Raw genomic sequence first — 22171 nt, 5'->3', positions numbered from 1 at the left:
AAAACAGTTCTCTGTTCACTAAAATCATGCAAGTGTCTAGAAACTGAAAGATTGTCTGGTATTTTAATGAGGGACCTAAAGTACCAGTAATCTATAGCCATTCTGTTATAAATAGTACTGGGTTTGAGGGTTTAATTTTTAAAACTACGCTATCAGTAATTCCTGAGAGTCCACTTTATTCAGCTGTGCAGAACAAGATGGGCATTGCATTGTAACTACACCTCTACCTCAATATAACGCGACACGATATAACACGAATTCAGATATAACATGGTAAAGCAGCGCTCTGTGGAGGGGTGACGGGAGGGCTGTGCACTCTGGCGGATCAAAGCAAGTTTGATATAACATGGTTTCACCTATAACACGGTAAGATTTTTTGGCTCCCAAGGACAGCGTTATATCGAGGTAGAGGTGTATGTTCTCCTTCTCCCTTCTATGAAAGGTTAGAGAATGCCTTTCTTGGTGCACTGGATCATTGTACATTTTGTGAAGGCCCCACATCACAGGCAACCCCCTTAAGGCTGCAGAGGTTTCATTAACAGGACTCTTTTCAGAGCCCATCAATAATATAAATCAACTGGCAACACCAAGCATGTCTTCCCTCCCAGGGTCTGAGCACACTGTGTCTGCAGCACACTCGACCCGTGCCAGGCTGGGAAGTGGGAGATTTGGCTTGGGGGAAACCTGTTTTCTACATGACATTGTAGACAGGTATAAGTATTCTAATGAGGACTATACTTTTCCTGATTTTAGGGGATTTACAGGTGGGCAGAAGAATGACGAAGTGAAACAGGATAAAGATGATGTGATTAATATATTCTCTGTGGCTTCAGGACACCTGTATGAAAGATTCCTCCGGTTAGTATAGAGTCTGTAATTTTTGTTTCTCAGTTGGTAGATGTACTGCTATTGCTATCTACTTAAAAAAGTAGTTGGAAGCTACAAATCTCATTTTAAATAATAATCTGACAATTTGTATTACATAAATTACCTTACGTCTGACGAAGTCGGTATTCACCCACAAAAGCTTATGCTCCAATACGTCTGTTAGTCTATAAGGTGCCACAGGACTCTGTCACTTTTTACAGATCTAGACTAACATGGCTACCCCTCTGATATGTTACATATGAATAGTTTGGTGCAGAGTTGTTAAACACTGGCTATTTCACTTGGCATAGGTCTAACTTAATGTTAAGGATAATACTGAAAAAAGTGAAATCTAGTGGTAAAACTCCCATTAGATTTAAAGCAATTGGAAACTTTAGTGTATTTTATAAATGTATCTGTTTATGCAGTTTACAGGAAGTGAACTGTTAAGGCAAGCTTTGTTTAGTAGTTGTCACTGAGATGCAGTATCATTGTAGGTTTCCCACTGCTACAAACCAATATTCATAGAACAAACCTTAAGGCAGAGATAAAAAGTTGATTTTAAAAGCACAAGATATTTATTCTATGACTTTTTTATTTTTATTCTTACTGTAGTAGGTCTGCCGACTCACTGTCACGGCACCTCCTGCTGACCATCCAGGAATTAGCTCTCTCAGCCCTGGAGTGTCCTCCATGGGCCGGTGTCTTACCTTCTGTTACCTACCCCTCTGCAGTCCCTTTATCTCCCCCACCTGTAGGCCCCATGTCCCTCCCGGACCACAGTGCCCCTTATCTTGGGGTGCTGCCTCTCACCCAGGGAACTCCACTCCCCTGAGCCCACCTTCCCTCAGTGACCCATGGCCAGTCCTCATCTAGCCCCTTTACTCAGGGACAAACTGCAGTCTGCAATGGCCACTCATCATTGGCTAGGGGGTTGGACCTCAGTACCTCCTTAGGCCTTCCTGTCAGGCCTCAGCCTGGGAGGTTGCCAGGCCTGGGCTCCCCAGCTTAGCCTGCCCCTTCCCCAGCATTGCTTTATTGAAGGTACCCTACGCTTCCAGGCAAGCCCGGTCCTTCCCACCCCAAGACTGGAGTGAGACTGCCTGCCTCCTAGCTCACAGCCCTCTTTATACCAGCCCTGCTGGGCCTGGATTGGCTACCTGCCTGCCCCCGATTGGCTCCTTGGGGCAGCCCTTTCCCAGAGCTGGTTTTAACCCCTTTTTCTCTGGAGCGGGGTGCTTGCCAGGCTACACTTATGCTATTTTGCTCTTTACAAATAGCTAAAATAGATTTAAGCCTTTATCTAATAGATAATAGGGTAGTTGATCACTGTCCTAATATCTGATTTACTGTATATTGGATTAAAGAATGAGCCACTTTGTATATTCATGCATAAATTATTCAGTATTTAAAAAAAAAATTGTGTTCTTAGGTGTTTAAGTTGATTTTAATAGGCTGCAGCTGTATATTTTCTTTTTGGTGCATAAAGGTCAGTAATCTGGCACAAACTGCATTCACTAGAATAATGTAGGAAAATAGCCATCTGTAATCTAACCATTACGCTGAGAGCTTTCTGCAGACCTGGTCTGTACAAACTTTGTCTTAGCAATAACGCTGTGGTCTTTACAATTAGGGGAGTCTTTCCTGTTGACGAAAATGTACAAAAGCATTGTTGTTTTTTTGCTTTTAACAGTATAATGATGTTATCTGTGCTGAAACACACTAAGACTCCTGTGAAATTCTGGTTCTTGAAGAACTATTTGTCACCTATGTTCAAGGTTTGTTAATAAATCTTTTACTTTTTATTTTTCACAGATAAAAGTGAAAATCTTTTCTAAAGGTTATTACATTTGTCATCTTCTTACGTCATTTTTTTACATATCTGTTCTTTGAACAGGTAGATGAGTCTCATACTAATCAACATGAAAAGCTATGCATAATTTATTGATATTTCTTTATTTTGACAAACAAGAAGTATAGTTGCAGTCGTATTCTTCTGATTAAGGTTTTGTAAGTGAAGATCAGTTTGACAGTGGGTTAACTTTGTAAGGGGGTACATAAGGAAGGAGTTGCACACAGTAGCAAATTGGAGTAAGAGAATTCTTCATATCTTTGTTTAGATTCCTTTACTTCTGTTAAGTTTGAACTGCTTTTCCCTGTGGTTTGCATGGCAATGTTCCTGATAAAGGTGTGGCTGTTAAACAGAGGCTTCTTTTTAAATTGCATGAGGAAGCTGTGCTTGAGCTGTGAGGTGGGAGGGAGGGGGGTAAGGACAGACCAGAAAGAGACAAAGCCCAGAGGTAGGCAATGCCAATGATTAGAGGCATAGAAAAAGTTCCATATGAAGCAACGCTAAAATTATTAGGACCTTTAATTTTTGAGAGGCGAATAGGTGGTATGAAAGATGTATATAAAATCAACAGGGCTATAGAGGAGGCCAGTTGTGCACACATACTAAACCAAGAACAAGGGGAATCAGAAGGCAGCAAATAAAAAACTAAAGTATGGAAATATTTTTTTTACATAACACAATTAACCTATGGCAACGATTTATAGAGGCAGAGTGCTTAGTAGGATTCAAAAAAGGATTACACATGTATATGAATAAGATGGGCTATATACATATATGACACATCAACCCTGATACTTCAGGAGATGAGACAACCTTAAATGCCTAGAAAAAAACATCTTCTGTGGGCATGTTAATGCGTGACTGTCTACTAAAGCGGTTTTATGCTCTCTTCCAATTTATCTGGCATTGGGTACAGTCAGAGACATAACACTGGCCTTGGTGGGCCATGGGTCTGATCTGGTTTGACAGTTCATTGTAAATGAAGAGTCTGTTTATACAAAGAGAAATCAACTAAGGCCTAGATTCTGTGACTTCACAGTCTTTGCTGCCTCTCGTCCCCCCCTTGTTCCAGGGGGGAAGTAATATGCTACCTGTGGCCAGCAGTAGATTATTTCCCACTCAGTGCAGACTCCACATCATGGATTTGTTGGACAAGTAACAATCTTGGTTTAACCAGCATCTTTTCCCTAAATTAGGATTATTTTAGTATCATTAAGTCTTCTGGTTACTTTTTCTTTTCTAATACACATTTTCAGGGGATGCATTGTGACATTTTGGGAGCAATGCAAAGCCAAAGTCAGTCAGCGAAATCATTTATTGGACTTTAATGATGATAAAAACTAGGCATGAATTTGTGCTTTTATATTGTTTGAGTATTGGGTTTATGTTAAAATACAGCAGTCTCTGAAGTACTTGATTGCAATTATCAAATTAGTTAGAGGGGGCTAGTTGGGGAAAATTTCTTAGGTTCTCTAGTCCCAGTTCTCTGCTGATCCAGGATTATTCTCTAATGTACACTTATTAGCATTTTTCAGGGCTTACATTAATTGTTCAAGAGTTGGGGCTTCTCCCACTTCACTGGGGGAAACTTGCACAGCCAAGTGGATCTTGGTGTTGGGAATCTTTTCCTGATGTTTATCTTACCTTTTTCCCTTTTAGGTTTATTCCAGTATTTCATATTAAACTCAAGTAATCTCTTCCTTTAAATCAAACCCTTCACCCCTGGATCAGTGTCATAACTGTGGGGACTGAAGGGATCCCAAGATGTTTAGATGGATTTCAAAGACCACATTCTGACAGTTACATTTCTGAGGTGTGACTGTCACACAAAGTTGGGACCACTTTATGCAGTCAGTCTGTTTGCAGTTACATTTACATTTGCTTAGAACAAAAAACTTATCTAAAAAAAAAATGGTGTTTTACCCAAAGGCTCCAAAGTCTCTTGGGCCTTTTCTTCTTTTTTAAAATTGTCTTTGCTTCTACCTAGTTTCGCTATAATGGGACAAACCCAGAAATGTAGTCAAGACAAATAATTTTTCCCTCCCCAGGAGTTCATTCCATACATGGCAGAGAAATATAATTTCCAGTATGAGCTTGTCCAATACAAATGGCCCCGATGGCTTCACCAGCAAACAGAGAAACAGCGCATTATCTGGGGTTACAAGATCCTTTTTCTGGATGTGCTGTTCCCACTGGTGGTTGATAAATTCCTGTTTGTGGATGCTGATCAGGTAAGCTACCTGATGGCTTTGGGGTCATTGGCAGGAATTACGAGGTCAGCGTACATGTAGTAAATGGAGTTAAATACAAAAAAAACACCTATGTTAAAAGAACATTACGAAGGTTGCAAAGTAAAGCACTCAAAAGTTAGAAAATGTGGATATAACAAATAGAAGAGGACAGCACAAAGCCTGTTAGCAAGATAAGCAGCCATCACAGCACCCCAAGGGCCTATCTTTGTCAAGAGACAAGGTGGGCAAAGTAATACCTTTTATTGGACCAACTTCTGTTGGTGGAAGGGACAAGCTTTCTCATGTCTGGAGAAGGTAACCAGAGTGGCCAAAATAGCAGGGCTGGCTCCAGGCACCAGCCAAGCAAGCTCGTGCTTGCGGCGGCAGATTCTACAAGGCAGCATTCCGCCCAAATTTTTTCCTGTTCCGGCTGCCCTGTAGGGGGCAGCAGCGCAGAGAAGGGGAGAGCCCTGCAGCAAAAGTGCCAGGCTGCCTGTGTCCTTCCCTCCCCGCCTACTGGAGAGGCGCGGAGCCCTCTCGGCAGGCAGCGCAGCGGTCAGGCCTGCTGAAGCATTGGCCGCCCCCTTCTCTCTCTTCCCCCCACTCACTCCCCCTCCCCTCCACTAGACCGGGCACGCACTCTGCAACACAGGGAGTCCCCCTGCTCCCTGGCTCTGGCTGCCCTGTAGCGGTTTTTGTTTTGTTTTTGCCCCCCACTTTGTCAGCTGCAACTTTTTTGTTTTATTTCCCCCTCTCCCCCCGCTTTGCCTCTCCAGCCATGCTGTGTCTTCTCCCCCCCAGCTTTGCCACTCCAGCCACACTGTTTTTTTGTTTTGTTCACCCCCCATCCCATCCCTCCTCTTTGTCGCTCCGGCTGCAAAGCGTTGGTTTTTTCCCCCTGCTTTGCCACTCCGGCTACCCCCTCCCCCCTTTTTTTTTCCGTTTGGGGCGGCAAAAAAGCCAGAGCCAGCCCTGCAAACTAGATACAAGGTGGAACAGATTAAGCATAAGGAGTTTGCATCACTTAAAACAAAGTGGGAAATTAATGCCTCTGCAGTTATAGGAAAATGGAGGGTTAATAGGCTGCAGGATATGGTACAAATTGTTGTAATAAGCCACAAAACCAGTGTCTTTTTTAAGTCATTGTCTTTTTAGCAAACTTATGATTTTAAGTTCCCAGACTCATCTGTTGAAAATGTTGTACAAGTTTCCTTTGAGGATGAGGACTGAGAGGTCAGATATAGAGTGATGGCTCTGGGTACATGTAAACTGCAATTAGACACTTCCAGCTGGCCTGTGCCAGCTGACTCAGGGTTGGGCTTAAGGGGCTGTTCAGTTGCAGTGTAGATGTTTGGGCTCATGCTAGAGCCCACGTACTAGATCCATCCCATCTATCTGGGCTTGACAGCCCAGGCTCCAGCCTGAGCCTGAGTCAGCTGGCATGGGCCAAACACAGGTTTAAGTGCAGTGTAGACTTATCCTAAGTTAAGTTATTTGTAGGTACCATGACTTAGATATCAGATTCTCCTTTAATAGCTAATAACTCTAATAACAGTCTGTTTTGGATTCTTTATATCTCTGTTACTTGAAGAATGATAATGAGCATTATCCTATTCTGATTTGCTTGGGCAGGGACTTTATCTTGGTCCACTAGTACAATGTAGAGTGCACCAGTAATAAGTAACCTTTTCTGTAAATGCTTATTCAACTTCAGCTGTGGAGTCCTAACCCACACCTCAAAAATAACCCCCTATGCTAGCTTTCCGAAGTGTCTGTGTCCATACTAAATAAAATACATTTCCATTCCTCTTTGCTAGATTGTGCGCACAGACCTCAAAGAGTTAAGAGACTTCAATTTGGAAGGTGCACCATATGGCTATACTCCATTCTGTGAAAGCCGTAGAGAGATGGATGGGTATAGGTTCTGGAAGTCAGGATACTGGGCAAGTCACTTGGCTGGAAGAAAATATCACATCAGGTACTGAAGGATTCAGTTTTACTAGATAGATTGTAGGGCTCTTGTTTGGATTAAAAAAAAAACAACTTATGGAAAACGTGAAACACACTTGCCATTGTTGCTGGCAAACTTTGGTTGAAGTGCATGTGTATGCAATGAAATCTGTGTCTGCTATATGTTTGGAGGGTTTGCTCAATGCTTTCTTTTTCTGGGGTCCATCATGTAAGCTTGGGCAGCTTCTGAATTTCCACTTGACATATTAGGCTAGAGCATTTGCTGTAGCTTTTACAGATTAACTGAACTGATGTTAGTTGCCAGTAGATATATCTGGGTTACATTTTGAAGGTAATGAAAAAATGGATAATGAGACAGCAATACTAAGATATTGTTTTTGAAGAATCTTTGAATTTATCCATCACAACCTAGTTTGTCTGGGAGAGTCCAAGATTACATTGTTTTTGAATTTTGTAAATGGATACATCAGTCAGGCTTCATGTTAGTAACAACTGTGTTATTTGTATTTAGTGCTCTATATGTTGTGGATCTGAAAAAGTTTAGGAAGATAGCTGCTGGAGACCGGCTAAGAGGACAATATCAAGGTCTGAGTCAAGATCCTAACAGTCTTTCCAACCTTGATCAGGTGTGTGTACTTTGATTTTTAATTTTTTCAGTTAGATGGTAGCTTTCAGATACTAAGACTCTCTTGTCTTTAATTCCTATCAAAGTCATGTACGTTTTCTTCTTAAGGCAGCTCTGTTTAAAGATTGCACTGTAATCTGATGCTTAATTCAGAGTTGACGTTTGCTTGCTTTATTTCTTAATTGCCTAACACATGGTAGTTTTAAGCCAATGTTGTTCTGAAGCCTTGAACGAATCCCACGCCTTTACTTGGTTTCATCAGTGACAACTTTCAACAGCAATAATGAGTGTTACCATTATGCTGCAGCATATGCAGTACATTGGATTCTGAGTTCTATAGAAGTTGGACATGGGGTGAGTTCAAGGCAGAATACTATTTTAGCTTTACATGCGTTCTTCTTTGTGTCAGTTGTGTTTAATCTTTAATATTATTTTCATTAACTATTAGCTTTTCAAAATTTGGTAGAGATTTTACTAAGGTTTCAAAAAAATGATATGAAATGGCATTATGGAATAGTCCCCAAGAGGAACACTGTAGTCATTCTGTATTGAGTGCTTTACTACTTCAAAGACTGTGTTTTGTCTTAAAACTTTGGTTTCCCACCGAAGCCCTCCATTATAAAAAAACCGAACAAACAATCACGCAATTCAAGTTTCCTCACTGCCTCCAGGTGGCTCTCAGTTTAAGACACATCTCTGGGTCTGACAACTAAATCTCAGTGTCTGTTCGCTCCTTGGCCGCTCAGTTGATAATCAACAAGGCAATACCAAGTGTTATGGAGGCTTCTTTGGTATGGACATCTTTCTCTTAGGAAGTGTCCTGAGACCACCAATTCAGTTAATATTTTATAAGACAATGAAAAGTTTTTAGATCGTAATGTGTGTACTACTAGCATTGACCAGATTGGAATTAGGGTTGTGGAGGTGAAAGTCTCTCTAACCCACTAACAATTTCTTGAGCTGTCCAGTCTGACCTTGGTTTTCCTAGTTATAGGCCAAAGAAAGCTTTATGTATCTTCAAATACTCATCTTTATTTATAATGTGCCATGTGCTAAACTGTATGTATATTAGTGCATTGACTTTATGCATCTGAGCTTTATACAATACAGTAACTCCTCACATAAAGTCATCCCTGTTAACAGTGTTACCTTGCTGATCAATTAGAGCACATGCTTGTTCAAAGTTGCGCAATGCTCCCTTATAACATTTGGCAGCTGCCTGCTTTGTCCACTGCTTGCAGAAAAAGCAGCCCATTGGAGCTAGCTGCCAGGGGCTTGGGGCCAGAGTGGACCAGCAGCCCCCCCATCAGCTCCCCGCTCCCCTAAGTTCCCTGTGCAGCAGCTGTCCAGCAGTCTATCAATTGCCGGCAGTTCAGCTGTCCCCCTCCTCATGCTGCTGTGTGCTGTTCCTGCCCTCTGCCTGGAGCTGCTAATGTCAGAGTGTCCTCTACTCCCCCACTCCTGTCCCCTGCTACTTTACCCCATTTCCACAGAGCAGAGGATGGACATGACAGGTCTCAGGATGGAGGGAGCTTGCTGGCAGCAGCTGCTGTCTCAGGGTACGTCTACACTGCACGATTATTTCGAATTAGCTTAAACCGATATTACAAAACAGATCTAATAAAATCGGTTTAGCGCGTCCACAGTGGGATCCCGAAATCGATTTGTTTGCGTCCATGGTCGCAAAGCTACCATCGATTCAGGAGCGGATGCAACTGGGGGTAGACTGTTCACTCTCAGCTATCCCATAGTTCCCACTATTCCGGTTGAAGAAGCAAAACAAGTGCCATGATGGGGCAAAAAAAACATTGCTCCGGTGGTGCGGGTAAATAGCAAAGCCATCACCCCTCCCTTTGTGAAAGGCAGCAGACAACCCACTTTGGCGGCCTTTTCACGGAGTTGCATTGCGCACAGCCATAACATCAGCAATCTTTCCCTTTATTTTTTCAACGTGGATGGGGGGGGGGAAAAAATAAAACCTGAAGGACTGATCCTGAACCACGGCCAGAAACACATGTGTTGAACACTACAGATTCAATATGGGAGCAAATAGCCAAGAACTGCAAAATATTTTCAGGAGATGAACTGTGGACTGTGGGGATAGCTGAGTCCTCAGTACCCAACTACACTCGCCTCCCTTCATAAAGAGCGCACATAATAGAGTCCTCCTGGCTTCCCGTTACGCTTGTCACGCACAGCCTGTGGTATCCTGATGGAGTGTTTTATTCAAGAACGCCTTTTGCATTTTCGTGAGTTCTGTAAGCGGAGCTGAGGATACACAGATGTTGTCTCCCCATACAGTGAATAAAGACCCTAGTATCCTCCGTACAGTCCTAATGCTAGGAGCTCTTTTTCGATTTCAGACTGCAATCGCAACCGGCTGAGATCAGAGGCTCACGCTGAGCCAAAGCCAGAGGAAATGTAATTCAAAAGTTCGCGGGGCTTTTCCTGTTTACTGCCCGCTGCAATCCAGAAAAAGTTCAGATTGCCTAGTCCAAGAGCGGTCAGCGGTCTGCACTCTGGATGCCGCACTGGAAGGCCAATAACGTCGATTTCCGTCCACACGAACATTAGCCGAGTTATCACTGATCGAATTTAGCGCTAACTGACTCCTCGTTATGGGAGGAGTTTCCGATCGATTTAAGAGAGCCTGTTAACTCGATATTAATAAAGACTGACGTCGTGTGACGATACAAGCGGTATAAATCGGATATATCGCCATTAAACACCGATTTAAAGTCGCAGTAGTAGAACTGGCCATCAATTTGGCAGGACTAAACTCTAAAGGACAATGATACTTAGAGTGGGAGTCGTCATACACTAAAGGGGGCAACAGGTGTGTCTCTATCCTCTACACCGGTATGTGTCTCTGTCTCTCTCTGCCATGGTGTCTCCCTTCCCTCCATTCCTGCTGCCTTGTAGGGTGTGAGGCTACATTAACAACATCCCTCTGTTGTTACTCACACCTTCTTGTCAACAATTGGGAATGAGCAACATCCACCTTGATTGAATTGGCCTCGTTAGCACTGACCACCCACTTGGTAAGGCAACTCACATCTTTTCATGTGCTGTAATATATATACTCCTTACTGTATTTTTCACTCCATGCATTTGGTGAAGTGGGTTTTAGCCCATGAAAGCTTATGCCCAAATAAATTGGTTAGTCTCTAAGGTGCCACAAGGACTCCTCATTTATTAACAAACAGTGTGTTAATCCTTGAGGGCTCAGCTGAGTGCTATTCATCATTTAGCAGTAAGGCATTCCACTTTCTTCCACCCTCTGACTTCAGTACCTCAACGAAGCTTCACAATCATCATTGCTGTGTACAGTATACAATTGTTTGTGCGTGTATTATATATATGTATGTATATATATCTTATCAGATGAATAAAATATCCCTGGAACCTAATGCCCCCCCCCATTTACATTAATTCTTATGGGGAAATTGGATTTGCTTAACATCGTTTTGCTTAAAGTAGCATTTTTCAGGAACATAAATAACTACAACGTTAAGCGACGAGTTAGTGTATTAGAATAATCTTGTGTGTAGGTTACCAATGTTTCCATTAGTGTTACTAGTCAGTGGGACTGTTGGACAGAGTATTTTTGATGTCATAGTGCCATGGGACCATTCCTCTGTCTTCTAAACAACTGTACAAGTAGCAAGAGGAATCTCTTGTTAATATCTCTTAAGAAAATAGCCATTTGAGCTAGTTTAATGCGACAATGAGCATTTGATGCTGGATTCATATCCCATTATCAAATGGAGTTAAAACCTCACATATGCTGACTTCACAAAACAATAAGTGAACTGAAATTTAATTTTTGAATACTGAACTCTAAAATTGGTAACTCTTTGTTTGTTGAAATAGTCTGGGGTTCTGGTTTTCTCCAGAGAATCTAACTTTTATAGATTTTTGTTTAGGTAACATTATAATTCATCTTTCACTCACTAGAAAAGCCCTGGTTTTCTACTTGGGTGTAAAATACATTTTGCTCTACAGGTTAGGATTTCTCAGAGGGCATCTCTTGGGAGTTCTAAAGGTAAATTATTTTTTCCTCTCACTGTTGTAGATACTGCTAATAAATGTTGTCCTTCAAACAGGATTTGCCCAACAACATGATCCATCAGGTGCCCATTAAATCACTACCCCAGGAATGGCTTTGGTGTGAAACATGGTGTGATGATTCTTCAAAGAAGAGAGCAAAAACTATTGATCTGGTAAGGCCATGATGGCTCATAAGTAGATTTAAATCAGTTTATACATTGGCGCATTGTTGCGAAACAGAGCTATTAGTAACTAACTGACCAAAAAGTAGAAATCACTTGGGCTGATGTATTCACCTTTCACCAAAATGTATTGGTTGCATCCCTGAATCACACACAGCAGGGAGAGGGGCCTTTTCCCAGTTGAACTGAGTATGTGTCCTCTCTCTTCCCACCTTCTTTCCATAGACCTGTTGGGCCAGGCTAAATTTAACCTTAGGATTGCAGGCGGGTCAAAGTTTTCCTTCTCCTTGGTAGGCTGTCCACCCAGACTGAAGAGTTTCACCTCCCCTGAGCTGTCTGGTTATTTTTAAAAGATGCCAGATACCCACCTGTCAAGGCTCATTCCCCACTCTGGCACTTCGGGTGCAGAAGGTGGGGGCCAACAAGGATTTTTAAAAATTAATACTTGTCACTCCAGGCTTGTATACTCCCAAGGTAAACACTGCCACCACTCAAATGCAAAACCCCTTTTTGAAACCAGACAGGCACACTTGGGAATTCCTTCCTGTGGGGTGCCCTCAACCCCTCCCTCTGGGGAAGAGCTGAGAAAAAAACCACAAAGGAAATCAGCTGTTGCCATCAGCTAATTTAACAGCATCCACAAACCTCTTAGGACACCAAAAATCCAATCCTGGTCTTAAAACAAGTACATTTTATTAACAAAAAAGAAAATACATCTGGAACTTAGGCTTTTGCTAGATTGTAAACGAGCAATTCCAAAAATTAAGCACCCAAAATAGCTTTCTTGGGGGTTCACTTAAAGGTTACAAGCAAACAAAAGCATCTGGGGCTAGCACAGAGGCGTCCACTAGCCATAAGAAATAAACAGAAATAAACCTAATTGCATCTTTGTAAACATTCCTGATCTAGTATCAGAGGGGTAGCTGTGTTAGTCTGGATCTGAAAAAGCAGCAGAGAATCCTGTGGCACCTTATAGACTAACAGACGTTTTAGAGCATGAGCTTTCACCCACGAAAGCTCATGCTCCAAAACGTCTGTTAGTCTATAAAGTGCCACAGGATTCTCTGCTGCTATTCCTGATCTACTCACACATTTGGGGATTCCAAATAAGTAGTTCTTTGTATGATCTATGATCATACCTGGCTTAAAGCTTCTCAGAGCATAACTGGTCCCTGTTGCCCTCTTTCCTGGAGAGCCACAACACACAGATAGAGGGAAGTTTTCCCCCAATTTAAAAAAGTTCTAGCCCTCTCAATGGTTCTTTTGGTCAGGTGCCCACTTCCTTTCCTTTTACCTATGGGCTTGTTAATCCTTTACAGGTAAAGCAAGTAGAGAACAGCCACTAAAAGGGACTTTATAGCTAGCTGGCTGGGTGTCCATAAAAGGGAGTTCCCTCCCCCCCTTTCATTTATCACACCATCTTTCGGTACAAACACCTCTGCCACATGAAAGCAAGTGATGGGAAGTTTGACTGGGGGAGGCTAACAGACACGGGCCATTTCTAGACGTTTTATAGATGTTGGGAACTCATCCTTGGCCGTAACAGCCTTTTAGGGAGGTCCTATGGGTATCTGAGCACTAAAAAGAGTTACACAAAGGGACAGATTTTGAAATGAAACCATTAAGCTAGAAGTCAGTCTGTGATGCAACTGACAAAATCCAAGAAGCACTACTTCAGACACAGGCCGAAGATTAATGAAGCTGTGGTGGGAGAGGCCGGTAAGAAAGAGACCCCAAGGAAAGCCAAGGAAGTAATGGATTCCATTATAGAGGGCAAACAGGTGGATTATAGTGCTGTCTTGAACAGGCGAAGATGGCAGATAGCTTGCATGACGAACTGACCCCAGAAGATGGAGATAGTAGCACTTCCCAGCCTCCCAGGGGTGTTGTGTCAGGCTGTCAAATACTATGGTGATGAGGGCCATATATGTACCTTACATAGATTCTCCATGTCATACTGAATAGCAGTTTTGTCTTTTTGCATTTTGCAAGCATTGATTTTTCCCCTTCTTCCTGTATTGATTTCACGGCTAACCACAGCAGCAATTTTAGCATGAGTTGGGAATAGACTTTAGCCTGTACTCTCTCCAGTAACTGTGAGACATACTGCAGCAAGAGGGGCTTTCCTTTCAATTGGTCGTTGATGATAGTGGAATTAAAACTACTCTAATTCAGTAGGAAGTGTTCCCCATATTCAGTTTTCTTTTAAGGTCAGACAAATCTGAAGCCTGAAAATACTTGAGTGAACACAGACTCATTTTTGAGACAGATGACCTTTGCATACATGTAGAAAAGATAAATTGTTTCATTTGCAGTGTAATAATCCAATGACCAAAGAGCCCAAGCTTCAGGCAGCTGTGCGCATTGTCCCAGAGTGGCAGGACTATGATCAAGAAATTAAACAGCTATACAGTCGTTTCCAGAAAGAGAAGGAATCAGGAACCCTTACTACAACAGATGGGATGAAACTGCAAAACAGAAAAGGTAAATTGTAGAGTGTCCCATTTAAAAAAAATGGCTTTTATTGAAATTAAAAGTTTGCTGCCCTCACAGTGCCTATACATAGTATGTGAGGGTATTCTGGTGAATTTCTTCCCAGGTGTTGGAAAATAGTTCATGCTTGACCATTCTAATGCAAATGTATTACCTCAGACCATGCAAAAGATAGTCACGCCAGCATGTGATGGCATAGTTATCTTTTTATTTGGGTTTAGTGGAAGAGTCCATTGTAGATGAGAAGAGAAGTTTATTGGCCCATTCCTTGACAAATGCCTTAACATAATCCAGGCTAAACAAAGTGCCTCTCAGTTCTGTGAACTGAACAGAATGGGATTTTTTCAAAAGTTGAATATCATCCTTACTATGAAGAATGTTTGCCTGAACGCAAACTTCAGTCTACCATTGCATATTCTCAGTTTTCAGCAATAGGTGCACTTGCACAGTGTAGACAATGGCTTAAGCGCTCATGTAGGCAGAACTAAACCATTTTCAACACTGTCAAAAAGGCCTTCATCTCTCTTCATTTTAACTAAATTATTTGTGAAGCCAATCTGCAATACGTCTGTACTTGCTTTGGAATGTATTTTGAATAGTGGTAATATATAGTTTATACAGTACATTTCAAGTCATCATTAGCACTTTGCAAATATGTACTTGAGAGCAGATTTAAAATTTGAGCATCACTTTGACCACAAAAAACAAGAGCATATATGAAGAGAACTGTTTGGTGGGGGGTTCATTAACGTAAGCACAGGGCTTAAGTCTGGGTGAAGGTTCATAAATTTGGGCCTACCTCTTAATTTTTCAACAATTGAAGAAAAATGTAATTCAGTACAAAGGTCAACAGGATTACTGTGTACAGACTGTCCTTTCAATTCATAAGGGATTCATTTGTGTAATTTTGTTCTGAGAGAACAATCCTGGGGCTTGTGAAACTGGCTTTAAACAAACACACACAGCTAAAACCCAACCTGGAAATGTGATTTTCATCCTATCTTTTTTCTTTTCTACAGATCTAGGCGCACATGTGGAATTATGATCCATGGGGAAAAATGAAGTTAGACTGTTCCATAGACAATTTTTATATTAAATGCTAGTTTCTTTCCAGTATGTCTGCAAAACTGCTGAATAATTGAATGGAATGATGTATGTGTTTATTACTTGCCTTTGGGTTGATTTCTGCATATGAAATAGGATCAAGGTTGCTGTTTTTGCACCTGTGTGGGGGAAATGAAAGTGCTCACAGCGGACTGTAGAATTTCAGTAACAGAAGTTCAAAGTACATTGAAAAGCAGCAGGTCTGTTCCTCTAGCTGTTGTCACATACGACCACTGCTGGCCACGATTCTATTAGCCACAGATATCTTACTCAAGAGCACATGGAAAATGCATACCCATGAGCGGTGGGACAGCGATAGCATGAGTCCTTATCTCAAATGAATGTTTTGAGATGGAGCTAGTTTTTCCAGGCTATGTTAAGCTTGGAATCATGCTTTGAACTGGTCTAATGTTGCACTTGCAATTTTCAGACGGTCCCTCTTCTACAAGGCTCTGTTCATTATGCCACTGATTCTGTTACAGAACAGCAGTTTCATTATTTAAATTGAGACATAGCAACTATTTCCTCACTTTTGAAGAGCTGGCTCAGTGCAGAGCTACCCACACCATTTAAAAACAAACATTCACTTGCAGCTGTATATGCTAACAAGGTTAACAATACTTTGCAACTGATATACAAAAATCAGGATTTGTTTTCTGACTTGCCCCTTCCTCCTAAATTTATTTAAAAGTGCCCTGTTTCTCCTTCTACATACTTCAAAATTTTTAAATAAATCTGTAGGGCATTAATACTGCTGTGGTTCATTGTTTTATAAATGTTTTTGCTGTTTATGAAAATCTGTGGAAGTTTTTGATCATGTAAATTTCATTTTTCTTCAAACAGAAGATGTCACATCAATAAAACCTTGAGGTTCTTAGGGATTTGTGTTAGTTCTCACATTCAACCCTCTTTCCTTTGATCTTCTTGGTCCGCCTTACTGTGGAACACAATAACGGATTCCTCATTTGCACACATTTTTTAGTTGCTTTGATGCAATAAGTTTAATTCAAGTGTGCAGAACAAAAAATATTTTTCTACAAGTAACTGAATGCTCTGAGGATTAGTGTTAGTTTCTTCAGCTGTAAATTTTCCACGTATTAATTTTAAAACAAGCCATGGCAGTAGTTCTGCCACAAGAGCACACTTAAAGTCAATTTCTGTCTACTCAGGTTCAGTGTGTGTCCATTTTACCGCTGCAGGTAACTGTGAAATATATTATCAAAACAGAAGTTTCTTTAAGAGAATGTTGGTGAGATAAATTGAGCAATTTATTTTGTAATCCGATAGCACTATACCTTTGTCCAGAACACTGTGGAGATGGAAATCCAAGCCTTTCATCTGAGGTGAAGAAAAGTCTCCATATTTTATATTTCAACAGCATTGAAAGAGCTAGGTCTTCATTTGCAAATATACAGTTTTTGTAAGCACATGTAGATACAGCAGTTGTCTATGGTGTATGTGTTTTTGGTCTTTTTTTAGGAAACAGGCCCCTAGCATGCTGGCCAAGATGATGGGTTTCTGCCATTAGTCTTAGTTTAGCTTTCAGTGTTTTCTTTTTAAGGCTGTATATGATGCAAGCCTACTCCAAATGTCAACAACTGAGGTAGGTAACTCTCTGAAATTCACTTTAAAGAAGAAATTGGCTCAAATAACCCTACATTTGTGTATAGAACTCATTGTAGTGTTTTGTGACTGAAGACAGATTTATTTTTGGAGGGAAGAGGTTTTTAGTTTTGCTTATTTTTTTAAAAAATGTGTCCACTTTTTCCCCACCACTATATCCTTTTTGGAAATAAAATGGATCAGTGGCAACCGGCTGGGTGGTGTCTGTTTGAGCATAAGGTTTTGTGGGCTACAGCCCACTTCTTTGGATGCCTGGAATGGAACATATAGTGAGGAGATTGTATATACATACAGAGAACATGAAAAGGTGGGAATTGCCCAACCAACTCTAAGAGACTAATTAAGATGAACTGTCAGCAGGAGGAAAAAAAAAAACTTTTGTAGTGATAATCAAGATAGCCCATTTAAGACAGTTTGACAAGAAGCTGTGAGGATACTTAACATGGGGGAAATAGATTCAATGTGTGTAATGGCTCAGCCACCTTAAGTATCCTCATTATACGTTCCATTCCATGCATCCAAAGAAGTGGGCTGTAGCCCACAAAACCTTATGCTCAAATAAATTTGTTAGTCTCTAAGGTGCCACAAGTACTCCTGTTTTTTGTGGATACAGACTAACACAGCTGCTACTCTGAAACCTATAATTTTTAAAACAGCCTACTACTAATTGATACAATGTGTGTTGCTTAAATGGCAGACTGTTATATTTCAGAGGTGCATTTAGCAGATCTCCAGTCCCCACAGTGGCAGTTTAGCACTAGCAAAATAGAGGAAACCCCTCTGTCATGACCAAAGCTGTGCTCTACAGGTGAGGGGGACAGGGTTTCATCAACCAGATATTCATGTATAGGTATATGTATCTTCTATCCAGCAGCTCTCAATGCACTACTCAGACACTTAAATTAGGTTAGAGCTATAGTAATCAAGGCTGGAAAATGAGATGGTTTTAAATTCATTCCAGTGTAAATTTAATCTACTTTTATACATTATGACATTAGTTTTTCCAATAAAAAGATCAGAAGCCCAAGTACCACAGGTGCTAATAGGAACCTCCAGCAACTTCAAACTTTTGCTTGTGAAAGCCTTTATATAACATTTAATACAAAATCTGAGCCTGACTCTTGCAAGAATTACCCAGTTTCAGCTACTGACACTTCCTGACATTAAATGTACACAGGCTGGCACAACTAGCAACTGGGACAGAAGAAGGAAGATTTAGTCTGCTGTTAAAAAAAAAAAAAAATCCATCAAGTTTCCAGGGCAGCAATAAGAGAGCGCACATTCTGTAAATGACTGATGTCTATGCTGCGCAAATTCTGTGAATGTAATCAGAGGCTTGAGGGTAAATGATAAAGGAAACGTATTACGTGTAGTCCAGTATGTGGGTCTATTTGTGTGCAGGTACTGTCAATGAAGTCTTGTTCACAGTCAAGCTGAATATTTATTTTGAACCACTCACTCTTCAATTACAGACTTGGGCTGCCCAGTGTTTTTCGAGGTGAGTGCTCTAGGAGCAGCATGATTTTGGAAGACAAAAAACAGTAAATTCTTGTAATAGTTATAGTTAATAAGGTGTGAAGTGTAAAATTGCTATATAAAGCAACTTGTTTTTCAGAATTTAGTAACTTGGAAAGCTAGCAAATTGGCCAAAGCTATTGAGATAGTTTTACGTTCCTTCTGCTTGATAAAGATTATTCTATTCCATTCAGTGTCTTTATTCTGGGTCTGATTTAGAGGGAAAACTTGTCAGTCACCTGGAAGCAAGTCATAATCAGGAATGAGCTGACTGAGAAACTACTCTTAATAGGAGACATTCTGCAATTGTTTTGCAGTACATTTCAAAAGTTCTGTACCTGTTCCGCTAGTCACAATACATGAAGTATCTGTGCCAGCCACAGTCTGAATAATGAAATTATTCAACTATATTTAGAATACCACTGTGCCTCTCTCCATAACTATAGTTGTTGCAGGTGAGACAAAGTAGAGCAAAGTATTCACCTTCTCTCAGAACTACAAGTAACAGTATCCTCTGATGGGACTGCTTTTTTGCAAAAAGTTTTGTTTCAAAGAAAGCTGTAACCAGGGAACATGTCTCACCATCTGAATGCCTACAACAGAATCTTAATTCTATTTAAGTAGAGCTATTTCTGAGGTGATTGGCTGGGACTGTACTCCTGGAAAGTGACATCAGTTACACAGGGATAATTGTGATATGTTGCTAAAATGCGATTGACACTGGTATCACATTCTGGGTCCCCATGCTGCTAAGGGCATGAAAACAGCCACTATGCAGCCTCTAAAACACAATTGTGATGTTTATTTCTATGACCTTTGCCCTATAGACAGCAGTGAGAAATGGGTTAGTTTTCTTTTAAAGGAAGATTCGACTACCCTCCTATTCCAAAATACAAAAGATAGAAATGGTGGTGTAGCGTAAAATAAATTCTTGATGCGCTTTTGCACTCTGCGATTGGGACTTGGGTGGTGAAGGGGAAGCACGAGAAAGGACATTGACAAAGGGAAGAATCCATCAAAGGTATATCTACACTACCCTTTGGATTGGCAGGCAGCGATCGATCCCCGAGCCCTCACCCGTCAACTCCTGTACTCCAGCACTGTGAGAGATGCAAGCAGAGTCGATGAGGGAGCAGAAGCACTCACTGTGGTAAGTCGATCTAAGTATGTCGACTTCAGCTACATTATTCATGTAGCTGAACTTGTGTAACTTAGATTGATCCCTTCTCCTCCCCCCAGTGTAGACCAGAGCTAAGATTTTAAGAAACCTAGATATCTTTTCTAATCTTTTTCCATATTCAATTTCCTGTAATCCTGTTCAACACCATGCAGAGTAAAGATACGGATACTTATTGATGTGAGTGTGGGAGTTTTAAATCTCACCTGAACTGAAATGACAATGACTTTCCCAGTACTGTGATTAAAAAAAAAAAATCTGTTCAACACAATAAATGTCTTTCCTCTCTTCTGTAATAACGCCTGTCTCTTATGTCAGATGTCCCTGTTTCTTGAGTTCATTAATAGGGCGACGGAAGTAAGTACATATATGTACTGTTTGTTTAAGTCACTTATTTTGGTTTTCATATTTGAGTCGTACTGTGGAAAATATTTGGTAATTTTTAGAGGCTTCTAAATTGAAATGGTTATAACTTCCATCACATCCAGGCCTAAGCAGTTAAAGTCAAGGAGGCTGGCTTGATAGGTTTTATATATATTTAGTTGCTTAAAGTTAGACACCTTTATTCCCCTGGAAGATGCTGAGCATCCGCAGCTGTCATTAACTTCCAGAGGAATGCTCAGTGCTCATGTTTGGAAAATTAAACCATTTATTTAGATGCCTAACTTTAGGCACCCCAGTTTGAAACTTTTGGCCATATATTATATGCACCATGATTGATTGTATATACAGACAGTTGTGTATGCAAAACAGAGCTCTTTACACTGCTTTATATTAAGACACCAAACATTCACAGTTTATTGTATTGTCTAAGGTAACCGTCAGGCAGATCTTGATTACAAGTGATCTATCTATATAGAAAAGGTCATGTATGTGTAATTTAAACCAGCAGACAGCTGTTTAATAGAACAGTGAGCACAGGGGTGTGGCACCTACATGGGTATGAGTAACTCTGAATGCATTCAGTGCCAGAAAGTGAACAACCGCAAAAGGAATTTCCAGCAAGGCCTCCAGCTCCCATCTATAATCAGAGCCAACCCTTCTATTAGAGGATTTCTCTGTCAACACTCCTGTATTAATGCGAAGTAAACATTAATCATGGGCAGGGAAACAGTGAAAGGCGTAATGGACCATCACCTGGAGTCATGTTTTGATGTCTCAAGGCACAGAATAAATACAACTGCAGCACAAGCCTCTGGTAGACACAAAAGGTCAGTTTGACAGTGCAGCTTATACTGCATCTTGATACTCCAAGCTTAGAGTAGTGTAACTGAGCAGAATTTCAGCCAGGAGGTAACATCAGAGGATTTGGCTTTACACTGCTGTAAACATTAGAATTTGCCACTTTAACCTCTTTGCTGCTTAATGTGCTGCTCAGTCTTTCCACTGGGAAGTTAACAGAAGTCAGAACTTCAAAAAGATGCTGATGTACAGCAGCTGCAGCAGAGGACTAGGAAATCAGGTTCTGATCTCTTGTAACCATTAATAGGAAAGGATTATTCACATTTCTCTGTAACATCCCTCACTCTTGAGGTCAGTTGCCCTTAATTCAGCCTAAAGTCTTGGATCTTCCAGGAGTTCTGGAACCATTTGTATAGTCATCATGCTGAGAGCCACTGAACCAAAATGTAAACCCTGTATGTAATGGAATCCACTTCCAGCCAGGGCGTACAATAGCAGCCCGAGTTCCAGCACCTATGGGTTCTTTTGAATTCTGCAATGCTGTTAGATGCAAAAATAGACCACCTTCCAGCCACACCTGCCTATAATATTGCATCCCTTTCTAGCCACACTATTCACAACTTGTAACTTCTGGAATTTATAAACAAAACCACACATTCTGAAAAAGGTACCACTGGTACCAAGATCTCTGACTAAGGGGAAGGGATAGCTCAGCGCTTTGAGCATTGGCCTGCTAAATCCAGGGTTGTGAGCTCAATCCTTGAGGGGACCATTTAAGGATCTGGGGTGAAAATTTGTCTATGGATTGGTCCTGCTTTGAGCAGGGGGTTGGACTAGATGACCTCCTGAAGTCTCTTCCAACCCTGATATTCTATGATAACACAGGTTGCCATGAACATGTCATCTCTCTGCTCCTCATGAGCCCAGGTTAAGCACTCTTCTGATATTCCAGGTCCTCCATACCATTAGCCTTAGATGTGTGAGAAGGTCCATCTAGCTCCATGATTAGGACTTCCTTGACAGATATATACAATATGAACATAACATTAAAATAAAAACAATGAGGAGTCTGGTGGCAGTTTAAAGACTCAGGGCTTAGCTACATTGGCACTTTACAGCTCTGCAACTTTCGCGCTCAGGGGTGTGAAAAAACACCCCCCTGAGCACTGCAAGATGCAGCGCTGTAAAGTGTCAGTGTAATCAGGGCGGCAACGCTGGAAGCGCGGCTCCCAGTGCTGCACTCTACACCCGTAAGGGATATGGTTTACAAGCAGCGCTGGGAGAGCTCTCTCCCAGCGC

The 22171-nt window shown here is 41.2% G+C and overlaps 1 protein-coding gene across 1 annotated transcript in view; it reads left to right on the top strand.

The window, feature by feature from the left end:
* Positions 1–16256, top strand: part of UGGT1 (UDP-glucose glycoprotein glucosyltransferase 1) — an 87445-nt gene extending 71189 nt beyond the window's left edge. The window contains 8 exon segments of the mRNA XM_032764779.2: positions 754–858; positions 2561–2645; positions 4768–4950; positions 6768–6928; positions 7433–7547; positions 11653–11769; positions 14094–14262; positions 15291–16256. Of these exon segments, the coding sequence (XP_032620670.2) occupies positions 754–858; positions 2561–2645; positions 4768–4950; positions 6768–6928; positions 7433–7547; positions 11653–11769; positions 14094–14262; positions 15291–15316 (961 nt within the window). The 3' untranslated portion in view covers positions 15317–16256.
* Positions 16257–22171: the final 5915 nt, after the last annotated feature.

The sequence above is a fragment of the Chelonoidis abingdonii genome, chromosome 8 (assembly GCF_003597395.2).
Source record: "Chelonoidis abingdonii isolate Lonesome George chromosome 8, CheloAbing_2.0, whole genome shotgun sequence".
Taxonomy (NCBI): domain Eukaryota; kingdom Metazoa; phylum Chordata; order Testudines; family Testudinidae; genus Chelonoidis; species Chelonoidis abingdonii.
The sequence above is the reverse complement of the archived record's forward strand: the minus strand, read 5'-3'. Positions and strand labels throughout refer to the sequence as shown.